The 17466-nt window shown below is 49.4% G+C and overlaps 1 protein-coding gene across 1 annotated transcript; it reads left to right on the top strand.

The window, feature by feature from the left end:
• Nucleotides 1-719: 719 nt before the first annotated feature.
• On the top strand, nucleotides 720-16879 carry PRODH2 (proline dehydrogenase 2). The gene is made up of 10 exons (XM_065925919.1): nucleotides 720-972; nucleotides 1051-1247; nucleotides 1338-1476; nucleotides 1557-1643; nucleotides 8900-8980; nucleotides 9066-9221; nucleotides 9323-9489; nucleotides 13433-13543; nucleotides 13915-14000; nucleotides 16202-16879. The coding sequence occupies exons 1-10, from the start codon at nucleotides 799-801 to the stop codon at nucleotides 16387-16389; spliced, it is 1386 nt and encodes a 461-aa protein (XP_065781991.1). The 5' UTR covers nucleotides 720-798; the 3' UTR covers nucleotides 16390-16879.
• Nucleotides 16880-17466: the final 587 nt, after the last annotated feature.

The raw sequence follows: 17466 nt of genomic DNA, 5'->3' as shown, positions 1-17466 counted from the left end.
CTTGCTTGTCTTTTCTTTATAGTTTTATCACCCATGTATGTACCCATCCCCCCACACACTATATTGCCATTTCATTATCCCTGCGTTCAAGTTTATTGACTAGAATTAGACAGCATGTCCTGTTTGGCGTCTGGTTTCTTTCACACAACATGTGTGTGAGATTCATCCATGTGGTTGTATGCATCAGTAGTTTATTCTTTTTTCATTGCTGTATAGTAGCAGCAATCTACCACAGTGTGTTTCTCCATTCTCTGATGGAAATTTGGGCAGCTTCCATTTAGGGCTATTGAAAAAATACTGTTGTGAACATTTCTTCCTGTACATGTTTCCTGATGTCCATGTTCAAGTTCTCCAGGATATATACTTAATATAGAATAGATAGGTTAAAGATTGTGTGTATTTGCAAACTACACTCTCTCCCACTTTAAGATGAAGCAATTGCAACGAGAGATGTTTAATAACTTTCCCAAGATCACAAAGCCACACTGCTTGGCTCCCAGAGCACTCTGACTTAATACCCACTGGCATATGATGGGTGCCTAATAATTGTGAGCTGTTATGCTGAGGGTCATCGAGGTTTTGAGGGGGGCTTTCCTTTCCTGTCCCCGTTATTCTGAACTATGTCCCTATAAGTTAATAATTAACTGCCCCTCAAGGAGTCTGTGATCCTAAAGATTTGCCTTTCCCTGGCTACTGTCTGGTTAATCAGTCACTGTCCCTGGCCGAGCAAGGGGCACTGGGTAGACCAGCTGCCTCCAAAACCCCCTGACCCAGTGTGGAAGTGGCGAAGGGTTCCTGATGCTCCGGACCTGTCGTATGCTCTGCTCCCAAGCTGGCCCCTCCGCGAGGGGCTGGCAGCCCCTCAGCTTTGATGGAGGGGCCTTCCACCTCAAGGGCACGGGAGAACTGACCCGGGCTTTGCTGGTGCTACGGCTGTGTGCCTGGCCGCCTCTGGTCACCCACGGCCTGGCGGTGAGCAGCGATCCCGGGGGGGCTAACCTAGGAAGTTCCCAGGGCCTGGTTCTGAGCCCCTGCTCCCTGTCACCCCAGCTCCAAGCCTGGTCTCGGCGCCTCCTGGGCTCCCGGCTCTCGGGTGCGCTTCTCCGAGCATCCATCTACGGGCAGTTTGTGGCTGGTGAGACCGCCGAGGAGGTGAGGGGCTGTGTCCTACAGCTCCAGAGCCTAGGCCTGCGGCCTCTGCTGGCAGTTCCCATCGAGGAGGAGCCAGACTCGGCTGTCAAGACGGGGTGAGTAGAGGGGCCCGGGCCCAGGGAGGCCGGGAGGCTGGCGGGAAGGGACGAGTGGGCTCTTGGCCCTGATGCCTGCTGGCTGGGCAGCGAGGCCTGGTATGAAGGGAACCTCAGCGCGATGCTGCGATGTGTGGACCTGTCACGAGGCCTCCTGGAGACACCTGACCCGATGGGGAATGCCCTCATGCAGCTGAAGATGACGGCGCTGATGAGCACTCGGCTCTGTGTAAGGGCTGGCCGGGTGGGAGGGGAGGGCCGGTTGCCCACCAGGTCCCCCTCACCGCTCCACCCACCATCCCATTCCAGAAGGAGCTCGCCTCATGGGTCCGAAGGCCAGGGGAGTCTTTGGAGCTGAGCCCTGAGAGGCTGGCAGAAGCCATGGACTCTGGACAGGTAAGGACCACAGGTTGGGGGAGACTGAATGGTTGGTGGGGAGTGCAAAGGCAGCAGACACCTGGCAGCGGAATGTTCTAAATATTTAACTATCTCTACTTCCCAGGCTTAGAACTATCAGAATAAATGGGGTTACTGCCCTGGGGCATGGCTGGAGAGTAACTGGAATATGGGTCACCTGGGGATTCTAGGCTAGGGGCCTGGGAGCTGGGAGCTCTCGTAGGATCAATGAAGACAGTAGCTCTTTACCAATAAAAAAGTAACCAATATTTTTTCAATCAATTCAGCTACGCTAGTGTGTGCTAACTAGCTAGGAGCTATGATTAGACCAGTGGGGTTTTGGTTCATTCATTCACTCATTCATTCTTTCATTTAAATTCTATATTTTCCTATCTTACTTCTACCTTCCCCGCCATCAGTAATCACTTCACCTTGTATAATATACATCTTTTTGTTACCATGATGTGGTTTTGCCAAATATATGCTATTTGGGGGCATATTTTTCCAACATTTTATTACAAAAATTTTCAAACATACAGAAAAATCAAAAGAACTTTATGGTGAACACCTGCCGTTGTTAACATTTAACTATCGTTGCTTTTAAATCATATCCATTCCTTTATCCATCCACCCACCCATCTTATTTTCTGATGCATTTCAAAGTAATTTGCAGACATCAGCACGCTTCTCCCCCAAATGCTTCAGAATGCATATCACCAACTAGAGCTCAGAAGTCATTTCTTTTCAGGAAAAATTTATATACAGTGAGATGCATGCATTGTAAATGTACCTTTTGATGAGCTTTGACAAATACACACTGGAGCTACTATAATCCGTATCAACGTACAGAACATTTCCAACCCTGCAGAAAGTTCCTTTGTGCCCTTCTCCATCAGTCTGGGGGTTGGGTATAGTTTTTAAATATCTACAAGTAACATTCATCATTATGTTGAAAAAGACTCTGATACTGGGAAAGATGGAGAGCAGGAGGAGAAGGAGGCGGCTGAGGATGGGGTGGTTAGACAGCATCACCAACTCAATGAACATGAGTTTGAGGAAACTCCTAGAGATAGTGAAGGACAAAGAAGCCTGGCACACCACAGTCTATGGGGTCATAAAGAGTCACACAGGACTTTGCAGCTAAACAACATTATGTTATCTATTGCATTCTGTTTCTTATGTTTTTCCACTGAGCATTCTGATTTTTAGCTCCCTTCAAGCATCTCTGTGTACACCTAATCCATTTTTAAAAAAATTACTTATTTATTTATTTTTGGCTGTCCTGGGTCTTCACTGCTGTGCTTGGACATTCTCTAGTTGGGGAGAGTGGGGGATACTCTAATTGTGGTACATGGGACTCCTCACTGTGGTGGCTTCTCTTGGTGCGGAGCACAGGTTCTAGGGTGCCCGGGCTTCAGTAGCTGTGATGCACCGACTCAGTTGCTCCGAGTCATGTGGGGTCTTCCCAGACCAGGAATCAAACCCACATCCACTGCATCAGTAGGCGGATTCTTAACCCCTGAACCACAAGGGAAGTCCCAATCCACTGTTTCTAATTTGGGCTTCTGGCCGCCTGGTTTACCTCTCCTGGGATGGGCCCCCAGCTGGCCTCTGAGTCTCCATCACCGCCAAATAACACTACCTGGGACCTGCTGATGTTTGTTTTTTAATTTGTAATTTTTTTAATGCCTCACAGAACACATAGAGCAGTGCCTAAAGGATCAGCTTTGGAGCGCAACAAGCTTCACCCCTTCCTCACCTTTTCATGCGCATGTGGCAATGGCAGTAATTTCTTCCCAGGGCAGTTTTCAGGACTAAAACCCTTGCCAGGCAGGCACCTTCACCATGACAGAGGGGCCCTCCTCCTTCTGTGTCACTCACTTCCCTTGTCTTCCCCAACACCATCAGACCTGGTGTTCCTCCTTTTCCATCTTTCCCGGCTCATCCTCAGTCTTCGTTAAGTTTACTCTGCCTGACACTCAAATATGGAGGTTCCCCAGGGCGAGGCCCAGGCTTGCTCCTCACTCCCCTCTAAAGGGCTTTCTCACTCACCCCTCCAGCCTCAGTTTCCCCGCTTTGCACTAATGATGCCCACCTCTCTGTCTCCAGGCCCAGCCTTTCCCCTGACCTTCCCCCTGCACCAAACCTCCCCCTGGGTGTCCCCCAGACTTCTCACACCCACTGGGTCCCACACTGGCCTGTGTCTCCCTAAAGCTGTCCCTTCTTCCTGTCCCTGTGTCAGAGCCGCCCTGCCGCCCCCACCCCAGATCCCAGCCCCCATCCATCCGTGGTCTTCACAGTCTCCGGTTCCACAGCACGGTTTATGACTGTTCTGTTCACGGCCATGTCCCAGGCCCTAGCACCTAGACAGGATGTGATTAACATATCAAATGAGTGAGTAAATCAATGAAGCAAGTGAGTTTGGAACAACATATTAACGGTGGAGAACCTACCGACCACTCACAACGTGCCGCGCGCTGTCCTAACAGATTTACCTATATTTGAGGGAAGCGTTTCCTCTCTGCCTCTGGGTGGGTGTACAGGGTGATGGTTAAGTACTCAGGCTCTGGAGAAGCTGAGGTTTAAATCCTAGGTCAGGCTGTGTGACTTTGGACGAGTAGCTTCACATCTCCGTGCCTTCACCTCTGCGTCCCCTCTGTAAAATGGGGGTGACAGTAGTCGCCACCTCAGATGGTGGTGAAGGGTAAATGAGGGCCGGGTCGGCCCCCTGTGAGGGTGGCGGCTCCACCAGCTGCTCATACCCCAGAGCTCCCCTGGACGACGCTCCACGGGGAGAGACGATTCCCTGACTGGGGAGAGGAACTGGGCAGGTAGGTGCCCCTCGCTCCTCCCTTCTGGAGAGAGTCTTCTTCCCCAGGATGGGGTCCATATCCATCCTGTTGGCCATGAGTGTGTGTGTGTGTGTGTGTGTGTGTGTGTGTGTGTGTGTGTGCTAAGTCGCTTCAGTCGTGTCCAACTCTTTCTGACCCTATGGACCGTAGCCCTCCAGGCTCCTCTATCCATGGGATTCTCCAGGCAAGAATATTGGAGTGGGTTATCATGCCCTCCTCCAGGGGATCTTCCCAACCCAGGGGTTGAACCCGTATCTCTTGTATCTCCTGCATTGGCAGGTAGGTTCTTTACCACTAGCGCCGCCTGGGAAGGAGTCCTGTTGGCCATAACAGAGCCCTGATTCCACCTGTTCCTCTTGTTTAACTTCCCCATTTCTCTGAACCAACTGGACTCCCTGAGTCAGCAGCAGCTCACATTCACTGTAGAATCCCCGTAAGAAGACTGAGAACTGTGTGCCTCAGTAAGTCGTGGCCAACTCGTTGCGACCCCATGGACTGTAGCCCGCCAGGCTCCTCTGTCCATGGGATTCTCCAGGCAAGAATTACTGGAGTGGGCTGCCATTCCCTTCTCCAGGGGAATCTTCCTGACCCAGGGATTGAACCCAAGCCTCCAGCATTGCTGGCAGATTCTTTACCGTCTGAGCCATCAGGGAAGATCCCTGTTACAAATGTGTAACAATTCCTTAAATGTTTGTTGAACCTGTACCATGTTCCAAGTGCTGTGCTAGGGGTGGAGACTGTTGTTGTTCAGTCACTCAATCATGTCTGATTCTTTGTGACCCCATGTACTGCAGCATGCCAGGTTTCCTTGTCCTTCACCATCTCCCAGAGCTTGCTCAAACTCATGTCCATTGAGGGGTGGGGATGCTGACCAAGATAAACAAAATATATGTCCTCGAGGCACTTACTTGCAAGAGATAATCATTCAAGTCAAAGTCAAAGAGAAAAACAAATCATATATTAACGCATATATGTGGAATCTAGAAAAATGGTACAGATGAACTTACTGCAAAGCAGAAATAGAGACAAAGATATAGAAAACAAATGTATGGATACCAAGGGTGGCGGGCAGGATGAACTGGGAGATTGGGATTGACATATATCAGTTCAGTTCAGTTCAGTTCAGTCACTCAGTTGTGTCTGACTCTTTGCGACCCCGTGGACTGCAGCACACCAGGCTTCCCCATCCATCACCAACTCCCAGAGCTTACTCAAAGTCATGTCAATAGAGTTGGTGATGTCATCCAACCATCTCATCCTCTGTCATCCCTTTCTCCTCCTGCCTTCAATCTTTCCCAGCATCAGGGTCTTTTCAAATGAGTCAGTTCTTTGTACCAGGTGGCCAAAGTATTGGAGTTTCAGCTTCAGGATCAGTCCTTCCAATGAATATTCAGGACTGATTTTCTTTAGAATGGACAGGATGGGGCTCCTTGCAGTCCAAGGGACTCTCAAGGGTCTTCTTCAACACCACAGTTCAAAAGCATCAATTCTTCGGCACTCAGCTTTCTTTATAGTCCAGCTCTCACATCCATACATGACCACTGGAAAAACCACAGCTTTGACTAGACGGACCTTTGTTGGCAAAGTAAAGTCTCTGCTTTTTAATATGCTATCTAAGTTGGTCATAACTTTTCTTCCAAGGAGCCAGTGTCTTTTAATTTCATGGCTGCAGTCACCACCTGCAGTGATTTTGGAGCCCAGGAAAATAAAGTCTGTCACTGTTTCCATTGTTTCCCCATCTATTTGCCATGAAGTGATGGGACTGGATGCCATGGTCTTAGTTTTCTGAATGTTGAGCTTTAAGCCAACTTTTTCACTCTCCTCTTTCACTCTCATCAAGAGGCGCTTTAGTTCTTCTTTGCTTTCTGCCATAAGGGTGGTGTCATCTGCATATCTGAGGTTATTGATATTTCTTCTGGCAATCATGTACAGTATTATATGTAATGTAGATAACTAATGAGAACCTACTGTGTAGCACAGAGAACTCTACTCAATGCTTTATGGTGACCTACATGGGAAGGAAATCCAACAAAGGACAGTATGTATATGTATGACTGATGCACTTAGATGCACAGCAGAAACTACCACATCATTGTAAAGCAGCTATGTGTGCTGTGCTCGGTCTTGCCTGACTCTTCTGAGACCCCATGGGCTGCAGCTCACCAGGTTTCTCTGTCCACTGGAGTGAGCTGCCATTTCCTCCTCCAGAGGAGCTTCCCAACCCAGGGACTGAACCTGTGTCTCCAAGTCTCTTGCATTGGCAGGTGGACTCTTTACCACTGAGCCAATGGGGAAGCCCAAAAAAGCAACAATCAAAGCAAAAAAAAAAGTCCAATAAAAAGTTAAGACAAAAAAACAAAGCTGAGTGCTGACTTGCTCCGCTGCTGAACCTGTGTCTCCAAGTCTCTTGCATTGGCAGGTGGACTCTTTACCACAGAGCCAATGGGGAAGCCCAAAAAAGCAACAATAAAAGCAAAAAAAAAGTCCAATAAAAAGTTAAGACAAAAAAACAAAGCTGAGTGCTGACTTGCTTAGCTGCTGGTCACATGGTGGGGAGGAGGTGCAAGTGCACCCAGCCAGGAAATTCGTTCTTTTTAAAGGTTAGGTTACCCTCTGGGTCTCAGTTTCCTTATTTGTAAATTGGAAATTATGTTTACTTAATTGTGTGAAGGAATCACAGTAATAATGCAGATAAAGTAGGTACATTCGAAATTGTGTTCCGAGAGTTTTCCTGTATTAGTAAACCACCTTTTCACTTGAGCTTGCTGAAAGTTTCCTGTTTATTAGAAGTGATCTTGGATTCAGACATGGAGGGTAGTGGTCCAGTGGCTAAGACTCCATGCTCCTAATGCAGGGGGCTCAGATCCGATCCCTGTCAGGAAACTAGATCCCAAATCTCACAACTAAGAATTCGAATGCTGCAACTAAAAGATCCTGCATGCTGCAACTAAGACCCTGCACAGCCAGATAAATAAATTAATTTTAAAAAACAAGCACTGTAGGGAAAAATAAGGCTGAGGAAGTGGAAGGGAAAGCCCCAGCTAGAGAGTTGCAAAATCAAACCAGAGAAAATAAAGACCCTGTTGAGAGGTTGGAGTGGGGTGGATGGACATCTAGGGGAACAGTGTACCAGGTGGAAGGAACAGCCAGAGCAAAGGCTCTGAGGTGGGAAGGTACCTGGCATGTTCAAAGAGTAGCTGGGAGGCCAGTGAGGCTGCAGAGCAGTGAGCGAGGCGAAGAGTGGGAGGAGGTAGAATAAAGGTCAGACCAGGCGAGCCTTGCGAGTTGCAATGAGGCATCCTGAAAAACTAATGCAAGGTAACACTCATGGCTCTTATTAGGAGCTGGTTACTATTCCTAGATGCTAACTCTAAGTCACTTCACTTTCCCAGCTTTGGTTTTCTCACTAGAAAATGGAGCTTGGAATAACTATTGCCTACTAGGATCATCGTGAAGATTAAATACATAAGATGGCATTTGAATCCACCTATTATTATAACAGTAATAACATGTATTGAGTGCTGAGGGCTTCCCAGGTGGTACACTGGTAAAGAATCTGCCTGCCAAAGCAGGAGGTGCAAGAGACATGGGTTTGATCCCTGGATCAGGAAGATCCCCTGGAGGAGGGGACGGCAACCCGCCCCAGTATTCTTGCCTGGGAAATCCCATGGACAGAAGAGCCTGGCGGGCTATGGTCCATGGCGTCTCTAACAGTCAGACACGACTGAGCACACACAAAACAACAAAACCATTGAGCACTTATCATATGCTGGCCCTGTCCTGCCCTGTTTACGGCCAGGCACTCCTCACATATTAACCCATTTTTTATCCACACAGCAACTGAATGAGGTAGATACTATAATCATCCCCATTTTACAGAGGAGCACATTGAGGCCCAGATAGGTAACATGACTTGTTTAAGGCCACACAGTGAATGGTGGAGCCAAAACTCAAACTCAAATTCTGGGCTCTCAACCCGTGTGTGTGTGTGTGTGTGTGTGTGTGTGTGTGCGCGCGCGTGTGTGTGTGTGTGCGCGTGCTAAGTCGCTTCAGTCATGTCCGACTCTGTGAGCCCACGGGACTGTAACTGGCCAGGCTCCTCTGTCCATGGGATTTCCCAGGCAAGAATACTGGAGTGGGTTGCCGTCCCCTCCTCCAGGGGATCTTCCCGGCCCAGGGATAGAACCGCATTGGCCGGCAAGTTCTTTACCACTAGCACCACCTGGGAAGCCCATCCATCCATGTATTATACCTCAATAAATAGTATCTATATGACACAGCTGCTTTCCAGATTTCTAGTAACTTCTAAATTTTTTTACCCTGCCTGCTGGTGGGGGAGAGGAGGCTTGGGCTCTGGAAGGGTCCAGAAGGCCTGAGTCACCTTGCCTCCCCACTGCCCCCCAGGACCTCCGGGTCTCCTGCCTCAACACCGAGCAAACACGACATCTCCAGGCCTCTCTGAGTCGCTTGCAGCGGGTGGTACAGGTAACAGCTTCTGCCGAGGCCTGCCTCCACCGCATCTGCTTGCTGGTCACCCCCGGGGCCCAACCGCAGTCCCTCTCACCCTCAGCACGCCCGGGCACAGCGCGTGAGGCTCCTGGTGGATGCCGAGTACACCTCCCTGAACCCAGCACTCTCTCTGCTGGTGGCTGCCCTGGCCACGCGCTGGAACAGCTCCAGGGAAGGCGGGCCCTGGGTGTGGAACACTTACCAGGCCTATCTGAAGGTGTGTGGTGCACTCTGGGGATGGGGGGTGTGGTCGGGGACAAGGGGCTGCAGGCCGGGGTCCCAGCGCCTTGATCTGAAGCTGCCCATGTGCTCCACCAGGACACCTATGAGCGGCTGAGGCGGGACGCTGAGGCCGCAGACAGGGCTGGTCTGGCCTTTGGAGTGAAGTTGGTACGAGGGGCGTATCTGGACAAGGAGAGAGAGATGGCCCGGCTCCAGGGAACCGAAGATCCCACTCAGCCTGACTATGAGGCTACCAGTCAGAGGTGGGACAGGGGCAGGCCGGCCTCTGAGATGAATAACTGTTGCTGTGGTTGTTCAGTAGCTAAGTTGTGTCTGACTCTGTGACCCCATGGACTGCAGCACGCCAGGCTTCCCTGTCCTTCACTATCTCCCAGAGTTTGCTCAAATTCATGTCCATTGAGTCAGTGATGCTATCTAGCCATCTCATCCTCTGCCAGCCTCGAGAGGAATAGCATTAGCATCTAACCTTTGATTAGAGCTCATTCCCCACAGTGTCCAGCAACCTACATGCGTCTACAGGTCACTCTCTCTCCCTGACCAGGAGACTGTCACATCCCACCTGAACAGCAGCCTGCTTCCTTCTCTGTCACCCCTCCCCAACCTGTCGCCAGCGGGGAGCCTGTTAATACCTGTGGCAAATCTCCGTCCTCAGTTCAAATCCTCCCATAGCTCCCAGCACACCCTTGATAAACCCCAGATCCTCGCAGTGGCCTGCAGTCCTGTCCCCTCACTCACTTCACTCCAGCCACACTGGCCTCCTTGATGACCCCAGGGACTTTGCACTTCTTGTTCCCAGTGCCCAGAACCTTCTCCCTCCAGATGGCCATGTGGCAGGGCTCACTCACTCACCTTTTTAGGTCTTTACTTGTTCGGACCTTCTCAGGGGACCTTCTTGCCCTCCCTACCAAAAACTGAAACACACCACACCTTCTCTTCTTGGATTTATTTTTCTCCCAGCACTGATTGGCAGCAGAGCTCTGGCATTCAGTCGCTCATTGTCTTTCTCTCCCATGAGAGCAGGGGCCCAGGAGGGCAGCATTTTCTAACTTATTCACTGCTGAGTCCTCAGTGCTTAATACTGCTCCTGCTCCATGGGAGGTGCTCGGTACAGGTCTGGTGAATGAATGAGTAAACAACCCCAAGCAGTAGATACTATTGCTCTCTCTCTAATTTACAGAGGATGGAACTGAGGCACAAAGAGGTGACATCTCTCACCCAAGGTTGCAGAGCTAGTGTGAGTGGCAGTGCCAAGATTTGAGCCTTGGCAGACTGGCTTCCCTGGTGGCGGTAGCAGTAAAGAACCCTCTTGCCAATGCCAGAGATGCAGGTTCGATCCCTGGGTCATGAAGATCCCCTGGAGGAGGACATGGCAGCCCACTCCACTATTCTTGCCTGGAGAATCCCATAGACAAAGAAGCCTGGCAGGCTGCAGTCCCTCGAGTCACAGAGTCGGACACGACTGAAGTGACTTAGCACTTGCAGACTGACTCTAGAACCCTCACTCTGATACACCTCTAATCACAGGCAAGACATGGCTGAGCTCCTGGGGCCACCATTTCATGGCCCTGAGAAGAAAAGATTTATTCTTTCAATACACACTTGCTGATCACTTGTTTTAGATCAGGACCTGTGTTGGATCCTGGTTGTGGTAGCAATCCAGTTGGACCCCAGGCTCTGTTCTCATGGAGCTTTCAAAGCCTGATCCCATTTCCCAGTGGACAAGGAGGGGTCTGTAGAGCCACAGAGACTTACCAAGCCCCCACAGAAAGTGGTCAAGCCACGAAGGCTAAGCTTGCATCCAAAGCCCATGAAGCCTCCTAGGCACATTTGTGTCCTATGGGCTTAATCATTTGGAATCTTTTTTTTTTTTTTTACTGAGATATAATTCACATACCATACAATTTGATATTTTAAACTACAATTCAGTGGCTTTTAGTATATTCATCAAATTGTGCGGCCATCACTACCAATTTCAGAACATTTTCATCATCTCAAAAAGAAACTCCGGGACCTCCCAGGTGGTCCAGTGGTTAAGACTCTGAGGATCCACTGCAGGGGAAAATGGACTCGATCCCTGGTCTGGGAACTAAGGTCCCACATCCCTCAGCAAAACAAACAAACAGACAGACACACACACAAACAAACATGGCACAGACAAAAAAAAACCCCACATATCCATCAGCTGTTTTTGTTCAGTAGCCAAGTTATGTCTGACTCTTCGAGACACCATGAACTGCAGCTCGCCAGGCTTCCCTGTCCCTCACCATCTCCAAGAGTTTGCCCAAGTTCATGACCATTGAATCAGTGATGCCATCCAACCATCTCATCCTCTGTCGTCCTCTTCTCCTTCTGCCTTCAATCTTTCCCAGAGTCAGGGTCTTTTCCAGTGAGTCAGCTGTTTGCAAAGTACTGGAGTTTCAGCTTCAGCATCAGTCCTTCCAAAGAGTATTCAAGGTTGATTTCCTTTAGGATTGACTGGTTTGATCTCCTTGCTTTCCAAGGGACTCTCAAGAGTCATCTCTAGCCCCACAGTTCAAAAGCATCATTTCTTTGGCACTCAGCCTTCTTTATAGTCCAGCTCTCACATCTGTACAAGACTACTGGAAAGACCATATCCTTGACTATATAGATTTTGGTGGCAAAGTGATGTCTTTGCCTTTTTAACACACTGTCTAGGGTTGTCATGGCTTTCCTGCCAAGAAGCAATCATCTTCTAATTTCATGGCTGCAATCGCCATGCAGTGATTTTGGAGCCCAAGAAGAGAAAATCTGTCACTGCTTCCACCTTTCCCCCTTCTATTTGCTAATTTGCTAATACAAATGTCCATTAGCAGTCACTCATAATTCCCATCCCCTTAGGCCCTGGAAGCCATTAATCTACTTTTCGTTACTATGGATTTGTCTCTTCTGGACATCTCATATTAGTGGAGTCACATAATACGTGACCTTCTGTACCTGGCTTCTTTCACTCAGCATAATGCTTTCAAGGTTCAACCATGTCCTAGCGTGTGTCAGGGCTTCATTCCTTGTTACGGTTGAATAATATCCCATTGTATGGAGAGACCACATTTGATTTATCCATTCATCAATTGATGGCTATTTGGATTGCTGACACTTTTTGTCAGTTGTGGACAGTGCCGCTGTGAACATTCATGTACATATTTTTTTGGTAAATGTACATTTTAAATTCTCTTAAAAGTCCAACTCTCTAGGACTGGAATTTCTGGGTCCTATGGTCACTCCTGGCATCCCACTCCAATACGCTTGCCTGGAAAATTCCATGGATGGAGGAGCCTGGTGGGTTACATACAGTCCATGGGGTTGCAAGGAGTCGGACACGACTGAGCAGCTTCACTCACTTCACTTCACTATGGTCACTCCATGTTTAACTTTTTGAAGAACTGCCAGATGGTTTCCCAAAGTGGCTGCAGCCATTTAGACTCACACTAGCACAGTGGGAGAATTTCAATTTCTCCACATCTTCTCCAGCACAGTCCCATTAACATTTTAATAGAGATTTTAAATAAATAATACATTCACATGATTCAAAAATCAAAATGGGGACTTACCTGGTGGTCCAGAGGTTAGGACTCCTTGCTTCTACTTTGAGGGGAGTGGGTTTGATCCCCAGTTGAAGATCTAAGATCCCACATGCCACTCTCTGCACGGTCCCCCCCCAAAAAATCAAAATGACACAAAAATGAACAGACTGACAGAGCTCACTTCCACCCACATTCCCATCCAATCATAGGGGGGGTCCCTGCCCCCACAGGGGCCCTCCACTATCCTCCGGATGTTCATTTAGCCAGTCCCCCACTTACAGACATTTGGGGTGTTGCTAACCCTGCTCTGCAGACATTGCTGAAGTGAATGTTGGTGGGTAAATGTCATCTCCTGTGACATGGCCCTTTGCTGTGAGACTGCCATTGTGCCAAAGACTTCAGGTCTACCCTCATCTCACTCCATCCTCACAACAGTGCTAACAGGTGAATGTGTGTTGTTAAAGAGAAGGAAAAGGCTCAGAAAGAAGATGTCCCTCACGGCTGAGGCAGGTGGGATGTAGGTACTTCCTGACTTCAGGGTCCTTGCCCTTAGGCACCCTGCCCCTCAGGGACATAAATCTCGTCTCTGGGGCCTGACCCTAACTCACCAGGTGCCATAAACTAACCCTTCGTCTCCCTTCAGTTACAGCCGCTGTCTGGAGCTGATGCTGACCCAAGTGTCCCATCGTGGCCCCATGTGCCACCTCATGGTGGCTTCCCACAATGAGGACTCTGTTCGCCAGGCAACCAAGCGGTATGAAGTAGGGGAATGGAAATAAGTGCCCAAAGGGTGGTTGACAAGGGGAAGGACTGTGTGGGCCAGTAGGTTCAAAGGGGGTCTGGGGAGAAAATTCAAAATATTCAACCCCTGCTACACCTGTAGGCTCCAGCTGAACAAGGAACTGCCCCTTATTTGCTGGGGAATAGGGAAGTCCAAACATTTCAGGAAAGGAGCTGAGACTCACCAGGGAGCTTTCAGGGGACCCAGGGCCATGGTTATTTATCAGTGAGTTTGGAAATACTTCAATATTTGAATAACTAGAAGAGCCATATGAGTGTGCCGTGGCTAACTTTCAGCTCTGGATCCAGCCACTGTCTGGATTGATGATGTGACCTTTTTTGTAGCATGTGGGAGCTGGGCATTCCTCCAGATGGGCCAGTCTGCTTTGGACAACTTCTGGGGATGTGTGATCATGTCTCCTTGGCACTGGGTATGTAAGTGATCCGTCCCTCCCAGCCCCTACTCCCACCTCCCACCTAACCTGCCCCAGCCTCATTCCCTCCCAAACAGATCCCTTCTCCCATTCCCAGGCGATGCCTGGCCTGGCTCCCATCAACAGCCTGCAGCCAGCCCAGCGGCAGGCCCTTCCAGAGAGGTCTGTCCCATATCTGAAGGCCTCGCGGGCCTATGTCTCTGCGTCTGTGCTGTTTTGTTTCTGTCTTGATCTTGGTATCTCGGTTCTTGATCTTGGTATCTTGTTTCCTGTCTGCTTTGTTATCTTTACTGTAAGGTTCCCCAGGGCCCGAGACCAGAAGATTTATGTTTTCTTCTGCCAGGAGCTAAGGGGTACAAAATCACTGTACCCTAACTTCACAGCTTGAGGTTTCTAGAGATATCCCAAGGATCCACACTGGGGCTGCAAATATTTTAGGAGACTAACCCATGGTAACGGGCTTCCCGGGTGGCTCAGCAGTAAAGAATCTGCCTGCAATGCAGGAGATGCAGGAGACGCAGGTTCGATCCCTGGGTCAGGAAGATCCCCTGGAGGAGGGTATGGCAACCCACTCCAGTATTCTTGCCTGGAGAATCTCATGGACAGAGGAGCCTTGTGAGCTAACAGTCCATAGCCTGTAGGCAAAGTCTGACAATGACTGAAGTGAATGAGTGCACAGACACGCCACCCATGGCCACAACCTCTCAGAGATGGATTTGTTTTCTTCCTTGCTCTGTTTATGGTCAAGGCCAACTTTCCTTATGAGAGAGTTGACTTATTGTTAACTCTTACTCTGAGGCTCTAGATTTTGAGGTTCACACTTAATCTGGGGAAGCTCTTCTTTGTAACTCTTAATCCTGGTCACGCTTTAGGCCTCCATTTCTGTACCCCCTTAACTTTGAAGTCATTAGACAGAAACTCAGTTTTGACCTCAGGAAAGAAATGCTTCTTGTGTAATCCTTCTGCTCTGGGTCCTCTCTCTCTCTCTTTTTTTTATTTTTAAATTTATTTTTGGCTGTGCTAAGTCTTCATTGCTCTGTGGTCTTTTCTCTAGCTGTGGTGAGCAGGGGCTTACTCTCTAGTTGCAGTGCATGGGCTTCTCATTGCAGTTTCTCCTGTTGCAGAGCATGGGCTCTAGGCATTGGGGCTTCAGTAGTTGCGGCATGTGGGGTCAGTATTTGTGGCACGTGGGCTTAGTTGTCCAGTGGCATGTGGGATCTTCCCAGACCAGGGATTGAATCCCTGTCTCCTGCATCGGCAGGCAGATTCTCTACCACTTAGTCACAAAAGAAGCCCCTCATTTTCTCTTAATTCTTGAATTAGTAAATTCCTTATTCTCTTTGCTTCCCTAATAGCTCAGTTGGTAAAGAATTCGCCCACAATGCAGGAGACCACGGTTGGATTCCTGGGTCGGGAAGATTCCCCTGGAGAAGGGATATGCTACCCACTCCAGTATTCTTGGGCTTCCCTTGTGGCTCAGCTAGTAAAGAATCCACCTGCAATTTGGGAGACCTGGGTTCGATCCCTGGGTTGGGAAGATCCCCTGGCGAAGGGAAAGGCTACCTACTCCAGTATTCTGGCCTGGAGAATTCCATGGACTGTACAGTCCATGGGGTTGCAAAGAGTTGGACATGACCGAGCAGGTTGTGTCCGCTTGGACACACTTTCACTTTATTCTTTTTGCAGCATTTTTATAACTTTGAGAATTTTTTATTTTTTTCCCAATTATTTTTATTAGTTGGAGGCTAATTACTTTACAATATTATAGTGGTTTTTGCCATACATTGACATGAATCAGCCATGGATTTACATGTGTTCCCCATCCTGAACCCCTCTCCCACCTCCCTCCCCATCCCATCCCTCTGGGTCACCCTAGTGCACCAGCCCCGAGCACTTGTCTCATGCATCCAACCTGGACTGGTGATCTGTTTCACACTTGATATTATACATGTTTCGATGCTGTTCTCTCAGATCATCCCACCCTCGCCCTCTCCCATAGAGTCCAAAAGTCTGTTCTATACATCGAGAATTTTTTATTTTAATGTTTACTCCAGGAGTTTTAGTTTTTTCAGCAGGAGATTTTGTCCAACTCACCTAATCTGTCATGCTCTCAGAAATGGAAGTCTCTGTTCCAGATGGAGCCGAGGGGAGCCTCTCGCCAAACGTGAGCCCACACCCTGCAAATACTCTCCCTCCAGGGCAGGCTGGCTATGCTGTGTACAAGTCCATCCCCTATGGCTCCCTGGAGGAGGTGGTCCCTTACCTGATCCGGAGGGCCCAGGAGAACCGAAGTGTACTACGGGGAGCACGCAGGGAACAGGAGCTGCTCAGCCAAGAACTTCGGCGGAGGCTGCTGGGGCGGGGCCTGAGGGTATCCCCCCGTTAGCACCCCCAGGAGTCACGTGGTCAATAAAGTTCTTGAGCTGTTGCCCAAGCAGCTGCCTTGCACCGAAGCCACCTCTTTGGGGAAGGGCTCATCTTGACCTCAACCAGCCCAAGTTCAGGGGCTGTGCGGCTCAAGAGGATCTTTACATGACCCTAAAGCACAGCAAGGGCATTGATCAAAGACTAAGGAGGTCCCCCCGCAACCCTGCGGCAGTCTGTCATGCAAAGGGCCTGGGGTCAGGTCTACTCAACCAGTCAGTGGCTGACATGGGAATTTTCTTCACTCCTGTGGACACCCAGATAAACACCACAGATGAAAAGCAGACACTGAAACACTGAAATCTAGAGGTTGGGCTTAAGGTCACACATCCAGGGAGGGCAGACAGAAGAGCAAATCACTGTCTCACTTAATAAACATTTACTGAGGCTCCTTCTGAGCTAGGCTCTGAGGTAAACAATGCTGGGGTCAAAACAGAGACCAACACAACCCTACGCCTGGCCTCACCGGGTTTTTAGTCCAGTAGGGGTAGACAGACCCACCTTCAGACAGTGACAGCCCAGGGTGATCAGGGCTGTGATGGAGGAGCTTGGGGGAGTATCTGGGCAACCTTGAGGAAAGTTCAGAGGCTGAAGGAGGCCAGAAGAGACACCTGGTAATCAAGAGGGCTTCCCAGAGAATTCACAAGTATAACCAAGTAAATATTGAGAAGAGCATTCAAAGACAAGGGCATGTGCACAGACAGACTGGGAAGTGGGAAGACAAAGATGGGGGCGGGGGTAGATGATGCAGTCTTAGATGCCACACTGCAGGGCTTCAACTCTGTCCAAGGCCACTAGGGGGTCAAGAAGGTTTGAAGTAGGGAAGGGGCAGAGTCATGTAAGACTTTTTAGCTAAGAGACACCTGGCTGTCACATGATGGGTGGACTAGAGGAAAGAACCACCAGAAAACTGAGTGGAAGGGCCATGGAGCTGATAGGCTGGATCTGAGGGAGACATTCAGGGTGAGACCCAGGGCTCTGGGTGAGAGGGGACAGTGGGACCAACTCTTAAGATGGGGATCTGGCAGGAAGTGCAGTT

Source organism: Muntiacus reevesi, chromosome 2 (assembly GCF_963930625.1).
Source record: "Muntiacus reevesi chromosome 2, mMunRee1.1, whole genome shotgun sequence".
In the NCBI taxonomy this organism is placed as follows: domain Eukaryota; kingdom Metazoa; phylum Chordata; class Mammalia; order Artiodactyla; family Cervidae; genus Muntiacus; species Muntiacus reevesi.
This window is presented reverse-complemented; position numbering and strand designations above follow the sequence as displayed.